Source organism: Aythya ferina, assembly GCF_964211825.1.
Source record: "Aythya ferina genome assembly, chromosome: 4".
NCBI lineage: Eukaryota > Metazoa > Chordata > Aves > Anseriformes > Anatidae > Aythya > Aythya ferina.
The window spans coordinates 71,615,308-71,631,034 of record NC_140300.1 but is presented as its reverse complement, the minus strand read 5'-3'; the positions used below and the strand labels follow the sequence as shown (position 1 = coordinate 71,631,034).

The 15,727-nt window shown below is 37.8% G+C and overlaps 1 protein-coding gene across 14 annotated transcripts in view; it reads left to right on the top strand.

Annotated features, from left to right (window-relative positions):
• Window positions 1-15,727, top strand: part of TBCK (TBC1 domain containing kinase) — a 103,568-nt gene that overhangs the window by 55,345 nt on the left and 32,496 nt on the right. For 12 of the 14 annotated variants that reach the window (XM_084517219.1, XM_084517211.1, XM_084517216.1 and 9 more), the window contains one exon: window positions 363-524. In XM_084517219.1, coding sequence (XP_084373345.1) covers window positions 363-524 — 162 coding nt within the window. Of the gene's footprint in view, window positions 1-362; window positions 525-13,779; window positions 14,575-15,432; window positions 15,594-15,727 lie in introns of those variants that run through there. The other 2 variants (XM_084517214.1, XM_084517215.1) reach the window with 2 other exon arrangements.

The window sequence follows — 15,727 nt, the reverse complement described above, 5'->3', positions numbered from 1 at the left end:
TAATGTCTTCATGCTATTGGAAATTACTGATTATGCATTTCTTCATGCATAATTATTCTGTACCAAAAGAAGAATAAGTTACCTAATTTTGTTTGTGTTTGAAATCTGAAAACCTTCATATTTCAAAGTATTTAATAAGGAAAGAAGGTACTGATTACTTCTAGAATAGTCTGTATACATACGAAAAGAAACGTGTTTAAACAGGTTGAATCCTGCTTGCTCCCAGATTAAAAAAAAAAAAAAAAAAGAAATAACCCTAAGACAGGAGATAAGAAAGTGTCTCAAGTGTGTGTATGTGCATTTATATTAACTTACAACTTTATTTATTTATTTATTTATTGTGGTGCCTGTTTGTCATGCAGATGTCTTCCCTTTGCATAAAATTTTTCACTTGTGGGATACGCTACTGCTTGGAAATTCCTCCTTCCCATTCTGTATAGGAGTGGCTATACTTCAACAACTGAGGGATCGTCTTCTGGCTAATGGATTCAACGAATGCATTCTCCTTTTTTCAGACTTACCAGGTATAGAAAAAACTTTCTTCCCTTTTTCTGTTTTCCCAAGTGCGTTGCTGAAGAAACCATGTGCTTTCATGTGAATATGTACTATAAACCTTACATGTGTTTCAAAATAATGTTAGATTTAGGCCCTGCACAAACTGGCAAGGAGTTTACGTAACTATAGCTCGATGAAGTTAGTGGAAGTCCTTTTGTTGTCTTAGGAAGAACTGGGTGAGTTCACTTTTATTTCCATGTGAAAGTTAGAGTACTTCCTTGTGAAATTTAGAATAATCTTAAATAATTCATGAGTGACCGTTCACAGACTTGCCAGTTCTAGAAACAATGCAGTTGGCAGGGGCTTTTTAATAGGAAATAAATGTTGTTCTATACAGTGCTGTCACACTTAGCTGCTGGTGCTAGTCTGTTTTCCTTCCATAAAATTAAACTGTTGATATGAAAACAACTAAGGTAAAGTTAATATACTATGAAAAGTGATACAGATACCATTAGAATTGCTTGGCATTAAATCAGTTCATTTGAAACTTACAGCTTTCAAAAGAACCCCCAAAATCAGATAGGAGGCTACATAATCATTCAGAAGTTCTGCCCTCCTGTTCAGTGGGAAGTTGTTGACCTATCCATATAAATAAGTCTTACATCTTTTTGGGGAGAAAAAAAAAAAAAAGAGTCAGTTAGCAATGAAGCTTGGCTTTTATTTCTGAGTGAGTTTCTAGGGAAGCAGTAGCATGCGTTTGAATTGAGTAAACAGTGTACACTGGAAGATGTTTCCATTTGTGACAGACTAATATTTACATAATACATGAATTGGAAGTCTACTGCACACAGCACGTGCTCATGATCTTGTACTTCTTCACCTCTCCTCAACCCAGGATCTCACTAACTTGATAGAGGTTTTGGTGAAGAGGTGAAACAATTTTAATCATGTGGCCTTTTCTTAAGAGAATTTTAACATTTGCTTATTTCCTGGGCCAATTATAAATTTAGTGGAATGTATTCTAACACCATGTGTGTAATTCAAATATTAATTCCCTTAAACAGAAGTCATTCTTTTCCTGAAGAATTGAATGAGAGAATCAAGTTTGGAAGAGCATTGAATCTTAAAAATCTCTTATTAAGTGTGGCAGTCTCCACAACTGCAGAGTTCTGGGGCTAGCAGTAGCCCACAGTGTGGTAGCAAACCAGCTGCACCTAAGTTCATAGATGTGTAAGTCAGTCTCTCAGAAGTTCAGCAAGGTCTCACTGGTGAAGCTCTGTGGCTTCTCTATTGTCACAAATTCTGTCTCTCACTGTATGCCATTAAACAAAAGTCCAGATTTCAAAATTTTGCTTTTCTGCTACCTTTCAGCTCAGTTTCTACTACACAATTGCTATTTTATTTTTTCAATTTATAAGAAAATTAAATAGGCCATTCCATATAGCGTTGGTTCTCTCTGGTTTTGGTCTACATGCTCAGTCATTTCAAATTCTCTTATTAAATTTAACTTGGTATCTTCAGGTGGTGTGAAAGGTGAGTGCTAAACTAAAAGATTGTCTCTGTCCTCCCCTATGCATTATCTTTATCTTAGCTAAATATAGGTTCATTAATATTTTACCTATTTTCTTGCCTAAGGTCATACCTTCCTATTTTTTCCCGTAAGTGGTTCTAAATTATATATTCCAATTTATCTTGAACCGGCTGATTTTCTGACAGTTGATGTACTTTATGCTGAGGTCAAGTGTAAGAACACATTAGTTCTCATAATACATATCTATTTGTATAGTAAAATTAAATAACTAAAGCCTGCAATATTACAATGTGTATGCTTTCTGCTGATTATTGGTTGTCAACTTCGATGTTCCAGTAGGAAACGTTTCGGTTAATTTCTGAAAACAAATATTTAAAGCATTTGTGATGTCTGCAATGTTTTGAATGTCAATAGTGACACAGTTGAATGTTGGGAGATTAATCCAAAGCACATCACAAATTGACTGCTAAGGGACTTAAAAATGAAATGTTATATTGGTCTAGTTGAGACTTCTGGAATCAGTAACCACTCTGAACAAAAATTACCATGGCCTTGTGCTTCTCTTTCTAACCCAAGTCATACTTCCTATTATGTCGTGACAGCTTTTGCATTTTGTCACCTGTATATTCCAAACAGGGGTTCTGTTATTTTGGCTAAAATAAATTCTGCACCATGCGTGTGAATTTTCTGGAAGTAATTTACAAACAACCTTTAGGTGGAATTGGGTCACCCCAAGGAAGAGATTATGTTGTTCTAAACATCTGCAATAATTTAAATCTAAAATCAATTGTTGCTCAACAGCCTGAAACTCCTGTGGTTTTTAAGCTTTCCATGCACCAGAATGGCTTATCTCAGGCTGCCAGTGAAAGCGACTTGCTTTCCAGACTGATAACGCTACTTTACCTCTATCTTGCAAATTTGTGAAATGCTTTTTTTTAAACATTTCTTGTTTTTACAGTACCTGTCACTAAAAAGATACATTTTAATTTAAAAAATAACCCACAAATTTATTTACGGGTCACTTGGTTGCAGTTCACAGTTGAGTTCAGTGCACATAACACAGTTCTGATTATTGCTTAGAGAAGTTAATGATGTGGGGAAAAAGAAGGTGCTGGTATTGATTACTTGATTCTGAAAGCCCTTAGCAATGCTTATCTCAAAGCTTTGACTATATTTTATCTGTATAAATGGATATCACTTGCTATTTTTGGAATCTCTAGTGGAAATCTCAATTTGTTAATATTGAAAACAGATATTCCTTCGTGAGTGCCATACTTTGCTTGTGGCTTCATGTAAAAATTGAACTCTGGCCAGGAAGGGAAAATTAAAAGTTAATTAAAACATTACACTTTAAAACTCCATGTATCTGGATTTCTCTGAATAGAGATGGTGATGCAGGGAACCTTACAGTTTTATTTACTTGTTGGAGGGACAATTGCACTGTATTTGAAACTGGATCAGGATTTCAACTCTTGACTAAGTTTAGGTACAAAACTTGGGAATTTCCCTAAAAATCTTCAAAAATGAGCAGTTCTGAAGCGATTTTGAAGTGGCTAGGGGTATGATTTAATTTTATGAATAAAATTAGACTTTGCTTCCAGAATTGATCGTTGCTGCTGCTCTCCATAATCTTGTAGTTGCTGGAGCTGACAGTTGTACCTAGCTCTGCGTATAAGGAATTCAGTCAGAAAAATAACTGTACCATAGCACTGAGGGTGTTTCTGTCGTGAAAAGCCATGTTAATAATTAGGTTCAACAGTGCTGTCTTCTGCTAGTGGAGCCTGTAACACTGCAGTTTTTACATCAAGGAAAACACTGCAAACTGTTCCCCGAAATGCTTGTTCTTAATCTCTCTGCAGACGTAAATAAAAAATGGTCCCGATTCTGCTTTTTTGTTTATTTCTTTTCCATCAGTAGTACTCTCTCATCAAGTGTTTCCATTGGACTTTCTGTTCTTTTCAGAATTTCTTGGCTTACAGCTTCTGAATGGCAAAGCCTTCAGTGTTCACGTGTGCCACTTTCCTCTGCTTGTAAGTTGCTTGGAATAGTCATACCTCAGCGTATTTCAGGCATACATTTCCATGTTTGAGAACCATAGTTTTAACCAAGTTCTCCTGTAAACTGTTGTTTGTACCTCTACTTGTAAGGGGAACAGAAACGATACATGTCTCTGTGCACAGGAGATTTACTTTTCATCATTCATCTTGTGGTTAACATTATTATTCCAAATTGCCATCTGCCATGCAGAATTCTCACGTGCTTTAGTAGTATTTAGGTCTAACAATATTCTCATGTACTAGGAAACCTATTTGAAGGATTTGACAAAATAATTGGTCAACTGAAACACTGCAAAAGCCCTTTGCTGTAATACCAAATGTCCTAGCCCCTGGTGGGGCTGCATGAAGAGGACATTTCAGCAACTGCTAAAACTTCCTTAAATCAGATGGTTTAGGAAATTATTGCCCAAAGGCATGTGCTTTGTTTGTTTGTTTTGTTCTGTATTCTTCTTTCTCCTTGTGTTTGAGGAGCTACTTTGAATATAAACTATTCAAACAATGTGATTATCAGGGAAGATTTAGAGGTACTATTTGACACAAACAAATAAAACCAACTCCAGACTCATTGCTAATTCTTTGTGTAGTTCTGAGATTTTCTAAATCTTATGCCATTTAGGTGATGTAGAGAGAGCAAACACATTTTGCATTACCTTTGTTTTTCTTTTATCTTTAAGCCTGACATATAACAGGAGGATGTGGCAGGGGAAATGAGAATGGTAAGGGTGGCACTACTGATGTGGTACCAACAGAAGCAGGACTTTGCTTTCAGACCAGTGCTGGCCTACACTAAACCTGTTTGGTTGTGTCTGCATCTTTCGTATCAAGAAACCTATGACCCAGATGGCCATGCCATGCATCGAGGGCTGACTATTACTAACTTTACCTTAAAACGTGCGGTTTTTCTTATAGCGTAGTTGTTAACATCTTGACTTTAGTCTGTGTGATAGGTTTTGAGTTGCATAATATACATGCTGATTGCTGTAGCTTAAATTGATTTCTAAATTCATTACCCACTGTACAAGTAGTGCAAAGTCACTGGCACCTTTTGTTAGGAAGACAGACTCAGGAATGAAGCATCCAGATACAGACAATTCTTTGCACACAGTTGAAGACCTATTCAATTCTACCCTGAATCAGTGTAGTGTAGGGCCTGACAAGCAGATACTCTTGCAGAGATCCATGCTGATATCATCACTGAAATACAGCTATTCATTTCGGTCTTGAGAAGAGATACACCAGCTTACAAGGTGGGGAGCAGATGCTATTAGAGGATAAGGAAACACCAAGCCTAGATATGGGATAAAACATGTTCTTATACATATAAGCATTATAGGTTAGTTTCTGCAGTAACCTCATCTTCTGAAACTTTAGGTGGTGAGGAGCATTTTAGGTGTTATTTCTGTGCAGCTTAGGAAGGTGGCTTTCTGCTGTTTTCAGGCTAGTCAGCACCTCCAAAGAAAACATCAGATACAAAGTCCAGAGCACTGGCGGTGAAGAAGCGGTCCAGTGCAACGAGGGGCTATAGTAAAATTGTTGAAGTGGAAATGTGGAGGACTCTGCTTTGTGAGATACAGGCATGTAGGTTTAAGATGCAATGTGTAGTCAAAAATTACACATTAGAAAACCACAAAAGTAAATGATTCTCCAAGGAACAGGGGTTCTTTAACATGGGAGAAACAATTACATGTATATCTGTTTCTACTGAAGCAGTGTGCCAAAATGATTAATTCTGTGATGATGAAAGTTGTATAAATGCTTAGAAATATTACATCCAGCTCAGGAATGGACTAAACATTAACAAATATCAGAAATTCTACACTGGGGTTGCATGGTGCAATTTTAACTGATGTTTCTGTTGACAGCAGCAAAATTAAACATACATCAGAGAACTCAACTTTAGTTACGTATTCAACTCCTAGATAGCTACAGTTCTACTTTCAGCTGTTTTTTTCATTCTGAAAATACTTTGTCTACACATCCGCAATTCATATTCTTTTATCTTGACAGAATTTCTGGTGATTCAGTATTTAGTTAATTAAGACTTGGCAGGTGAAAGAAATGGCACTTGGCCACCAAGCCCACACTGAGTTTGTGGGTGTATGGGGCCGGTTTCCAGTTGTTTCACCACTTCTTGGCTAAAAATGTGAACTTGGAGGTCAAAACACCAACTGTGGATAGACTGAAAGGGATGCAATGGGGTCTTCCATCTGTGAGTGAGCAGTAGAAAAACCAAGATCGTGCACCATTTTAACTAAGGTTTGGCTTTTTTTCGTACAGCTTAGAAAATGTTGTATTGCTGAGATTAATACTCTGGGGAAGAGAAATCATAATAGCTCTTCTAAAAGGAAGCTTTTTTCATAAATTCAACTAGGAAATTTTGGCATGTGGCTTTGTAGCTTGCCTAAGTTCAAAACTGTTGTCCCCTGTGGAAGGTGACGCTGCAGGTGATTTATCATGGCATTAGTGAAGCTGGGCTGCTTTTTCAAATTACTGTATGTCTGAAGAAAAACAATTTGGTCTTTGTCACATGATGTACATAGTAATGGTGGTGTGACTATAACCAAAAAAAAAAAAAAAATAGATCGGAAGCATCAAGAGGCATCAGAGTTTAAAAAGGAAATCACTTTTTTAGTTTTCTGTTCTTGAAGGATGTGGGTCAGACTAATATTTATGGAAACATCTTTTCAACGTATTCTTCATCCTCCTGTTAAATGGCTTTTTAGATGCAGGTGGCAGGTGTATTTTAAAATGCAGTCCGTGAAGATGTATTGTCACTAGATGATGGCATCTATGAAGCAGAAACTGCATAGCTGCTAGGAACTGTTGGGGTTTTATGTTGTTGTTTTCTTTTGTTTCTTAATGGCTTACAACCAAGGGTTGGTTGGGAGCTGGCTTTGGTACAGAAGCAGAGTAATTTGTTCAGGCACACCTGCTCACCAAGGCTGTTCTGTTGTGTCAAACTGTAAGATTGATATCATTTTACCTGAAGCCGTGAATTCTTTAATTATTCACGTTTGCCACTTGTAGCTACATGAACAGCATGCTTCTATTTATAGATTCCACCTTCTTGAGACTAAAGAGCGATGCTGGGATGGATGAAACACTAAAGGAAGAAAATTCCTTCATTTCGTTCATATTAGTGCTTTTGCTACGCTGTAGTTGTCAGTGGCAGAAAAAAATAGAATATATATCTTTTAGCAAAGGACTATCTAAAGCTGTATTATGTCAAAGAAGGAGGGAAACGGTTCATCAGTAAAACTTTCCTGGTGTCTTAAAATCAACGTGATGCACAGCTGATGCCTCCTGTTTCTTGATAGAAGCTGTAGGTACCTTTCATAGCAAAAGGGGACTTCAGAGAATAGAGTAATACTTTTGTTAGTCTTATAGGGTTTTGTACACCCTTACCCTGGAATAAAATCAAAGTAGAAACAGTCAAACTGTCAAATATACCAGCATTTCTAGGCATGGAAAGACAAGTTAAACTCCTTTTATTAGAGGTTTGCACCTAAATGAGGTGAATATATTTATATATATATCTTTTTTTTCATTTTCTTTCTCTTTTTGCAAAGATGTCTTTGGAAAATCTTCTCCTCTTTCTTGGTTTCATTAAAATTGTGAGCATAACAACTGCTTCAGGATCAGACTATTATTTCGAAAGCCAGTGTGCAGTAGATTTTTTTTCTTCCACAGTTATGGGAAAAGTTGCTGACAGCAAGGTGCCTGATGGGGTATCTGTTCATATCTTCGTTAAGCTTAATGTGTTGTTTGTATGTCTGTACAGGTATAAATGATCTTCCTTATGACCTTTAGTTCTCTACTTTAATTGAGGAGACTTTAAACGAGCCTCACAAAAAAACATTAATCAGCAGTGGCAAGGGGACTTTCCAGGAAAAATGAAAGCACCAGAACTATTGGTACCATTTTTGACTGTGGAAATGGTAGGCTTCACACGCGCAGGTTTGTTGAGTTGGAGCTGAGTGGGGTAAGCTCTAGGAGGTACAGTGTTGTTAAGACTCCTTGATTAAAATGCATGTTAGCAGCACATCTCCAAATGATCATAGACACACTTGCTGTGTGTCTTTAGATCCAGTGCTGTTAGTAGATACACATAACTACTTAAATACAGAGTGTAGTCTGAGTGCCAGAAAAACCTTTCTGCTAAAGTAAGGGCTGAGGAACAAGGTGTCTTTAAGGGAATTCCCAGCTCTCTCACAGTTCAGGATCCCTTGGATCCCTTTAGGTCCCTTTGGTTTACTTCCCGATATTGAAAGAATTTAATCTCTTGCCTTTAAATCTGCATCAGTCTTCTTATTCTGTCTATCCAACCTTCGTTCGTAATGTATTAAGACCTAGATTCTAGTAGAAATCAACAGAAAGAACAGAACTAATCGTGGAGAACTAGAGCAAGGTTTGCACATAAAGCTAAGACTTTGTTCACGTTGCAAGCTCGGAATAAATTTTGGGACTGGATTGCTGGCATTGAAGGACTAAACGTGTTTAGGAAGGACAGGTATCCCAACTGAGCTCCCATTGTATGTGAAGAATGTAGCTTCTGTTTTGAAAATGGTGATAAATGGGCTAAGTACACATCGGGGGTGTGTCAGGTGAAACCTCTGTCGCTGCAAAAATCTGAGAAGTCTAGACAAGTGTCTGTAGGGCATGGGGTAGTCTTATTATTTGGCCTCAGAGCAAGGCGAGGAGCTAGATGATCTCTTGCTGTTTATTCCACCCTTACACTTAAGGAAAAAAAAAAAAAAAACATTTTATTTTTTTCTCACCAGCATCACGTCATCTGTTTTGTATTTTTTCCAGCAGTGATGCACATGCCAGCAGTATTGCCTGCAAGAAACTTTTTCAGTTCATATTTCAGCTCGGGGCAGAGCTGTTTCAAAGCTCCCAGCCGTCTCATTCAAGCTGTCGAAGTACACGAGTTAACAGTTGTAGGGCAAGTGGGTTCAGTCAAAACAGACAGTGGGTTCGCAGGGCCTGGCCACAAAGATTAAAAGTTAAAAAATAAATAAATAAATAAATAGCTAACATCACGGCAAAATTGTAAAATAGTTGTGTTTTTTTGGTAGTTTGTATCGCATGGTTCTTTGGGCAGATGTAGATACCTGTTTTTCACTTTACACGTCACATCTGGGAAGCAGCTGAAGTGAGTGGGGTCTCCCAGCTGGAAGCCTACACAGCGTGAACCTTGCTAATGCCTACTGAGCATCGGTAGTTGCATATTGCTGCTGTGAAGCACAGGTTTAGGCTAAAGAAGGTAAGGTTCACTAGTATTTGAGGCTGCTGAATGTCTGTTGAGCCAGTTTTAGAGAGATTTTAACAAACCATGCAACATAGAAAAGAGAGGAAAAAATCTTTCAAAAACTGAATGTTGTTGGATGTTGTGTTGGTGGCAAACAACCCTCATTTCCATGTGTTTCTAACAAGCTCTTCCTCTAAGTTCACCACTGATGTTTTGTAAATGTCATTTTCTGTATTTTCTATATATGGTTATCAGCAAGCAATGAAATTATGTTCTTTCTTCTAATAATTTGCTTTATTTTGCCTTATTCTTTCATGATTTTTTTAATTTTATTTATTTATTTATTCATTTATTGCATAATGGCCTACATCTGACTATTTCCACTATTTCCATTACACATTTTCAATTCCTGTTGCTTCTGTCATTGGCCAGTATCCTAATCTGGTGTTTTGGCTGGCTCACGTGTCTTTTACCTTTAGTTAGCTGACAGAAACATCTGCCCCTTGCCCTGGCACGCTTCATATAACTCTTTAAAACACCATCTCCTGCTGGAGCTTTTCAATGAACCACGCTAGCCCGAGCTGTGTAAGTCTCTATGTAACCTCTTTCATTCTTCTCTCTCGGTAGGGCATAGGATGTAGCATGTGGTGGTTGACTCACAGAGCAAACCTTTATTCTTCATACAGCCATGCAGCACCCTGTTTCTTCCCTGCTCATCTTTACCAGTGCAGGACAACATGATGTTTCCATGTGGGAAGGCATTCTTTATGAAACCTTTTTCCTAAACTGCTGGGCCAGAGCGATTTTTAGAGTCCCAAGTAAGAAAAGGATTCATGTTTGCCCTTTATGCAGCCTAATGTCTCTGGGAATGACTCAGTGCTTACTGTTGATCATCTCTGTTGCTCGCTCCTTTGATAACTGTTTGCATGAACTGGTCCAGACAACTCCATAACTGCAGGTACTGTTCTAGTTCTACTTTAGTAACTCTCCTCTCAGCTTCTTTGTGTACACAGGCTGCAAGCATACCAGCTGTTGGTCTCAGCAGAAGTGTCTCTGTCTCACCTTGATATGTTATTTGTTCTTGGACTATTTTGTTAGTAATACCTTCCACTCCATAACTCTTTTATCTTGAGACATACTTGATTTCTCAGTTCTCAGACGTCTCCTTTATGGATGAAGATAAGAGACTAACAAGTTCATTTTCTGCTCTTTGGACATTGCATGTGATCTCATAATATAGGAACAAAATTTCTTCCTTTCCTGGTGTTTCTAAACCCTGATACAGATGTTTGATGTGCCTTCTCCAAGACAGAGCCTGAACCATTTCACTTTTAATATTCTAATCACTGACTGTGGGCACTCAGGCTCAAGAATAGTTTGGCATCCCTTCCCAACAGCAAGAAAATTGTCACATGTGCACTGCAAACAGCAGAATCAGCAAGAGGTGGTAAACAATACTGACTGTAGAGAACTGCCTCTAGAGATTTTTTATTTTTATTTTTTATTCCAAGATACAAAAATTGTAGAGAAATGTGCTCCCAGACAAGGTAGGCTGTCAATGCACATTGAAATTATTGATCCTACATTGAACTTATCGATCCTAATTATAGCTGTGCAGTAATTATAACCCGTCTGAAGTCACAGCACTATAGTTTGTGCCTTTGCTTCTGCATCCAACCATTTATCTGTCTGAGTGCAACTTCTGTAAACCTGCTGTGCTGCATTAAAAACGTGATGGTCTCATGATTGACAGCACTTGTCCCTGTGACAGCTCTTGGAAGATGTATACCTTGCATCCATGTACGAAGAAAATGGTAGCTTTCTACTTTATTAGTTGATGAAGTTTTAATGAGTGGTATTTATTTTACCTTTGTATTTTTTTTCCTGAGATGCATTGAAAGGGATGCTGATGTAAGAGCTAATGTCTATGCGCAAAACAGTAAAATAGCGCAACTATCCTGTGATGTATGAAATAAATTATATAAAAAAAAATAATTTTCCATTGGCCTTATCATTTATTAGTAACCTTTTAGCACTAATAGATACAGAGCTGTTGGATGGAAATGTTACTTCTCTTACTCGATTAGTCCTTCTAATTATCTAGGCTTAGTGCATCTTTTTGCGTGTTGCGAGAAAATCAAAGGTTTATGGCCTTTCCACCCCTATTTCTTCAGAGAGCAGGAATGGTGAGATCAAACCGCCTGACCTATTCAGCTTCCCTGCCTTTATTAGGCAGAGGTCTGCTTCCCTATTTATGTGGCTGTGTGGGGAAAGCAGAAGGTGCCAGGCAGGGTAACCATAAAGTATTTGTGATGGAGAGGTCAAACCGAGCCCATAATTCTGGGTTGCATCCAAAACGCAGAAGTTTATTTTGGCCAAGCTTCTTAACTTGTGCCTTGTTACCCAAGGAAAGGCCTCTGGAATTGATTAACTCTGCACAAAGACTTGGTCTGTGTACGTTTTCATTAAGGAGGAGCCCTTCGTGTTATGTTTTTCCCCATTCATTGCTTTCCCTTGGTGTGAACAATATTTTTACATCCAGTTTTACTGTAAAAATAAGGTTTTTGTGCTTTTCTTACAGGTGCATCGCCTTTAAACTGATGTTTTCTAATGTATATTTCAAGGACAGTCTACTTCTCTGCTGTATTTATAAAAAAAAAAAAATACTAAAACAGAACTTAAAAAGCAGATCTATCAGGTGAGCCAGTGTTTTCAGATGAGACTGTTGACAAACGAAGGCAGCATCTCAGTACAGAGTGATGTTTTAGCATGAGCAGAGAAAAACGAGTGATATCTTAGAGCAACAAGAAAGCTTATTTCAGAAAATGGACAAAGTATTTCAACAGGCTTAATAGTGGGATGGGGCCATGACAAAACCACTGATATCCATTACATGGATACATTACATTAATATCAATTACATGGATATTAGTGTTAGATTACTCTGTTTACTACCCCCACGCACACACTCCTGCCTTTTTCAGTTCATATATTTCACATATTTTAAAAAATCAGGAAAAAAAGGCTTTTGATGCCACACAGCAAAGATGTTAGCTAATGCCATAGAATTATTTCCTCTAAGGCTTAATTGCTGCTTGACTGTGAAATCCTCCAGCTCGGTTGATCTAGAACTCCTAAGACCAGTGTTATATAGTGAAACTGGCCATTTTTAGTTTTTAGGTACTTGGGTGCCAACTTTGACTTTTTGAAATGCAGGTGCTCTACACTGTGTGAAAGCCAGGCTGCTTTAAGACTCAATTTGAAATAACTATTTTTTTTAGTATTTTATTATGTTTAAACCTGTGCTTAACTTTTTTTTTTTTTTTCAGTGCATGCTTCAGTATTAATGGCGCAATATTATGTTAACACATTTTGATTACAGATTTTCCAGCAAAGTAACTTGCATGAATAAAAAGGGAAGGCACATGATTTTCTGACCACAAAACACACCAGTGCTGGGACTTCAGAGAGCACAGAGATGTTGTGTGTACATCCCACAAGCAGGCCCTCCCCATCCTTTCTAGGTTTTTCTGTGTACTTCATGCTGCCACCCTGAGATTTATTCAGAGCCTTCTCTCAGAAGGATGTTCTTCTAAATTGTTTGTGCATGACAAGTAGTCTGGCATCCTCATGAAGTATTCTGTTCATTTGTTCATTGTCCTGCTCAAGGATCTCGGCACTGACTTCATGTATTCACACTTCTGATGTCCCAATGATATGTGTTTAATAATGTGTAAGCTTTAACATTGACTCACTTGTAACCCAAAATACTACTTGCGAGCAGAAAGAGTACAAGTAGGATTAATATTGTGTGGGTACAAAGTTGTGGTGTGATTTAATTTTTTTTAAAAGGGCATTTAATAGAGACTGAATCATTTTTCAGTTATTTGAAAGGGCATGGGAAGAAATCAAGACTGAAGTAGTGCAGTAGACCCTAATTTATTAGTCAAGGGGAAAGGAAAAGATCTTATCTAGTGAGGCTGCAAAAGATTACACTGCATCTTGTTCACTGACGGGAAGTGATCTTTCTTAAACACAAATTCCAAGCAAAGGTTGAAGACAGGCTAGAAGGCTACTCAAGTCTGAAGCTCCTTCACCCACCGTGACTAATTACATGTTCTGCAAATGATTTACCCACTTTAATGTCTTCTTAAGTTCCTGGATCGTGAAGCTAATCACTTTTAAAAAAGGAAAAGTGAATAAATGCTTTTGTTACCAACAGTCTTTTCTCCACTGTGGGTGATAAATGTTGATCTTCCCAAATGTATGTATGCATGTACCTATGTGAGCATGAACACATTTTGTTATCTGTTTGTGGATAACACCATCTGATTTTTATATTTTGCATTACTTGGAAGCCTATTAATCAATTAGCAGCCTGTGAATTGCTGCTAAGTTTCTGATGGCCTCACAAGCTGTTTAAAATTCCCTCTTGTTCCATGGAGGTTCATTTCCAGGCATGGCCACTGCCTTCCAGAAATGCTGCTTGGACGAAGGGAGAAGCCGCACAGCTGGGAAGCACAGAACAACAGCCTCCTGAGTTTTTTGACTCGCACTCTGAAATGGGAGAGATGGTTATCTTTTTCAAGGAAATCCATTACTGAATTTTGCATTTATCAGCATGGATTCCTGCTTGAACTACAGGGCTTGTTTCTAGGAAAAATATTTTGATAGTCTGTCTCAAGATTTAACTCTCTCAATCTCAATTCCCGCCTTCATCTTCTTCTTTTCTTCCTACTGCATAGAAAATTCCTATTCTATTTCCCAATTCTCTGTTTTCAGTTTCAGATATTTGTAGGCTACTATGCCCTCTCCCAACTGAAAGCTCCTCATGCTATTCATCAGTGTTGGTCTTTTTTTTTTCTGCCTAAATTCTGCTTTCAACTCAGTACAAAAGTACTGAGAAAGGGCTCTAAGTCGCTCTAGAATAAAGTAGAAGAGCAAAAACCATGTATGTATTACAGTCTTGAACTAAAATTGTCATGTTTTTGTGAATAGCCTTCAGAAATGTAGAAAAATGTGACTAATTAATGTTTTGGTGTGTATTCTGGACTTCAGAAATAATAACCAGTGAAAAGGGATCTGCCGTGTTTCCTGAATTTCGAAGTTGTGTGAAATTTGCCAGTTGGCCTGGATTTTCCTTGGGAATGATACTAAATATGGGAGTTATAGCATTTTCAAAATGAAAAATGTAGTATGTTTTCAGGACAGAATGAAAAGTTGTCACTTACTGTGGAAGCACACACATTGTCCATTTATTTCTGGCAAGTATTAGCTGAGTAGCTCGGGAACCTGATCTGGTTAAGGAAAATTGTGATTTAATCTTACACATAAGCATGTTGTCTTCAGTGGAATTAAAACACTGAAGGCTGTATCCTGCCTGAATATGGACAGCCTTTTGAATGTTTGAATGGGAAATTAATAGATGGCATCATGCATTCGGTTTTAAACAAAGCAAATAACCTCATGCAACTAGAATATTCTGCCCCAGGCTTCGATTTCATTCTCTTTTGCTCACCATGCTAATGACTGAAGTTTCTGGTGTGACTTCTTCATTGATGGCAATGCATCAAATCAAGTCATGGCAATGTATCAGGTCTGTTCGAGTTGTACAGATAAAGTTTGACTGCATTGTCTCTATTTTTTCCAAAGAAATTCATGGCCCAATCATCTAAATTGTGAGTCATGCAGTAAGTTGTCCAAGATGCTTGGGGCAGACGTAAGAAGTGCAAATATGCTTGTTGTTTGTCTGCACTACGCTGGGTTCATCATAAAATGCAAGTTGGGATAATTTTTCTCTTTGCCAAGCTGCAGGCAGGAGATGTAAAAGTAACCAGTCGTTTTGCAGTGATAAAAAAAGGAAATGGTTTTTATGTTACACCTTGTTAGAAGACAGATACATGAAGGATGCTCACTGTTGCAAAAATGATGTTTATAGTAGTTTGTTTTTTTTTCTTTTGTGTATGTTTTTCATTATGCTTTGGTCATTTTTCTTTGACCATAGCTTATTTTAGGATGCTTCACCTTTAACAGGTGTCTACCTTCCTCCTAATTTGAGTAATATTTTGTCACATTTGGCACTTTGTTTCTCTGACCAGAGTATTCCCCTGTAAGTTGTGGTTGGGTTTTCGGACTCCTCAGCTTTAAGAGAAATCCATTTTGTGCACCAGCATGCCATCAAACACCAAGTGACATTGAGGTTCCCTGTTTTCCACAAAAAGGCAGCGTATAGCTTTGTCAAAACAGCAGGCCATGCAAGGTTTGACAGCACCGAATGCCTTCAGCAAAATCATTTGGCTTGTAGCAGGTACATAACTGATAAATAGGATGATGAGGTGATCCAAAAATCCCAATTTGCATACACTGCATGAAATATACTTTTGATGTACCGCA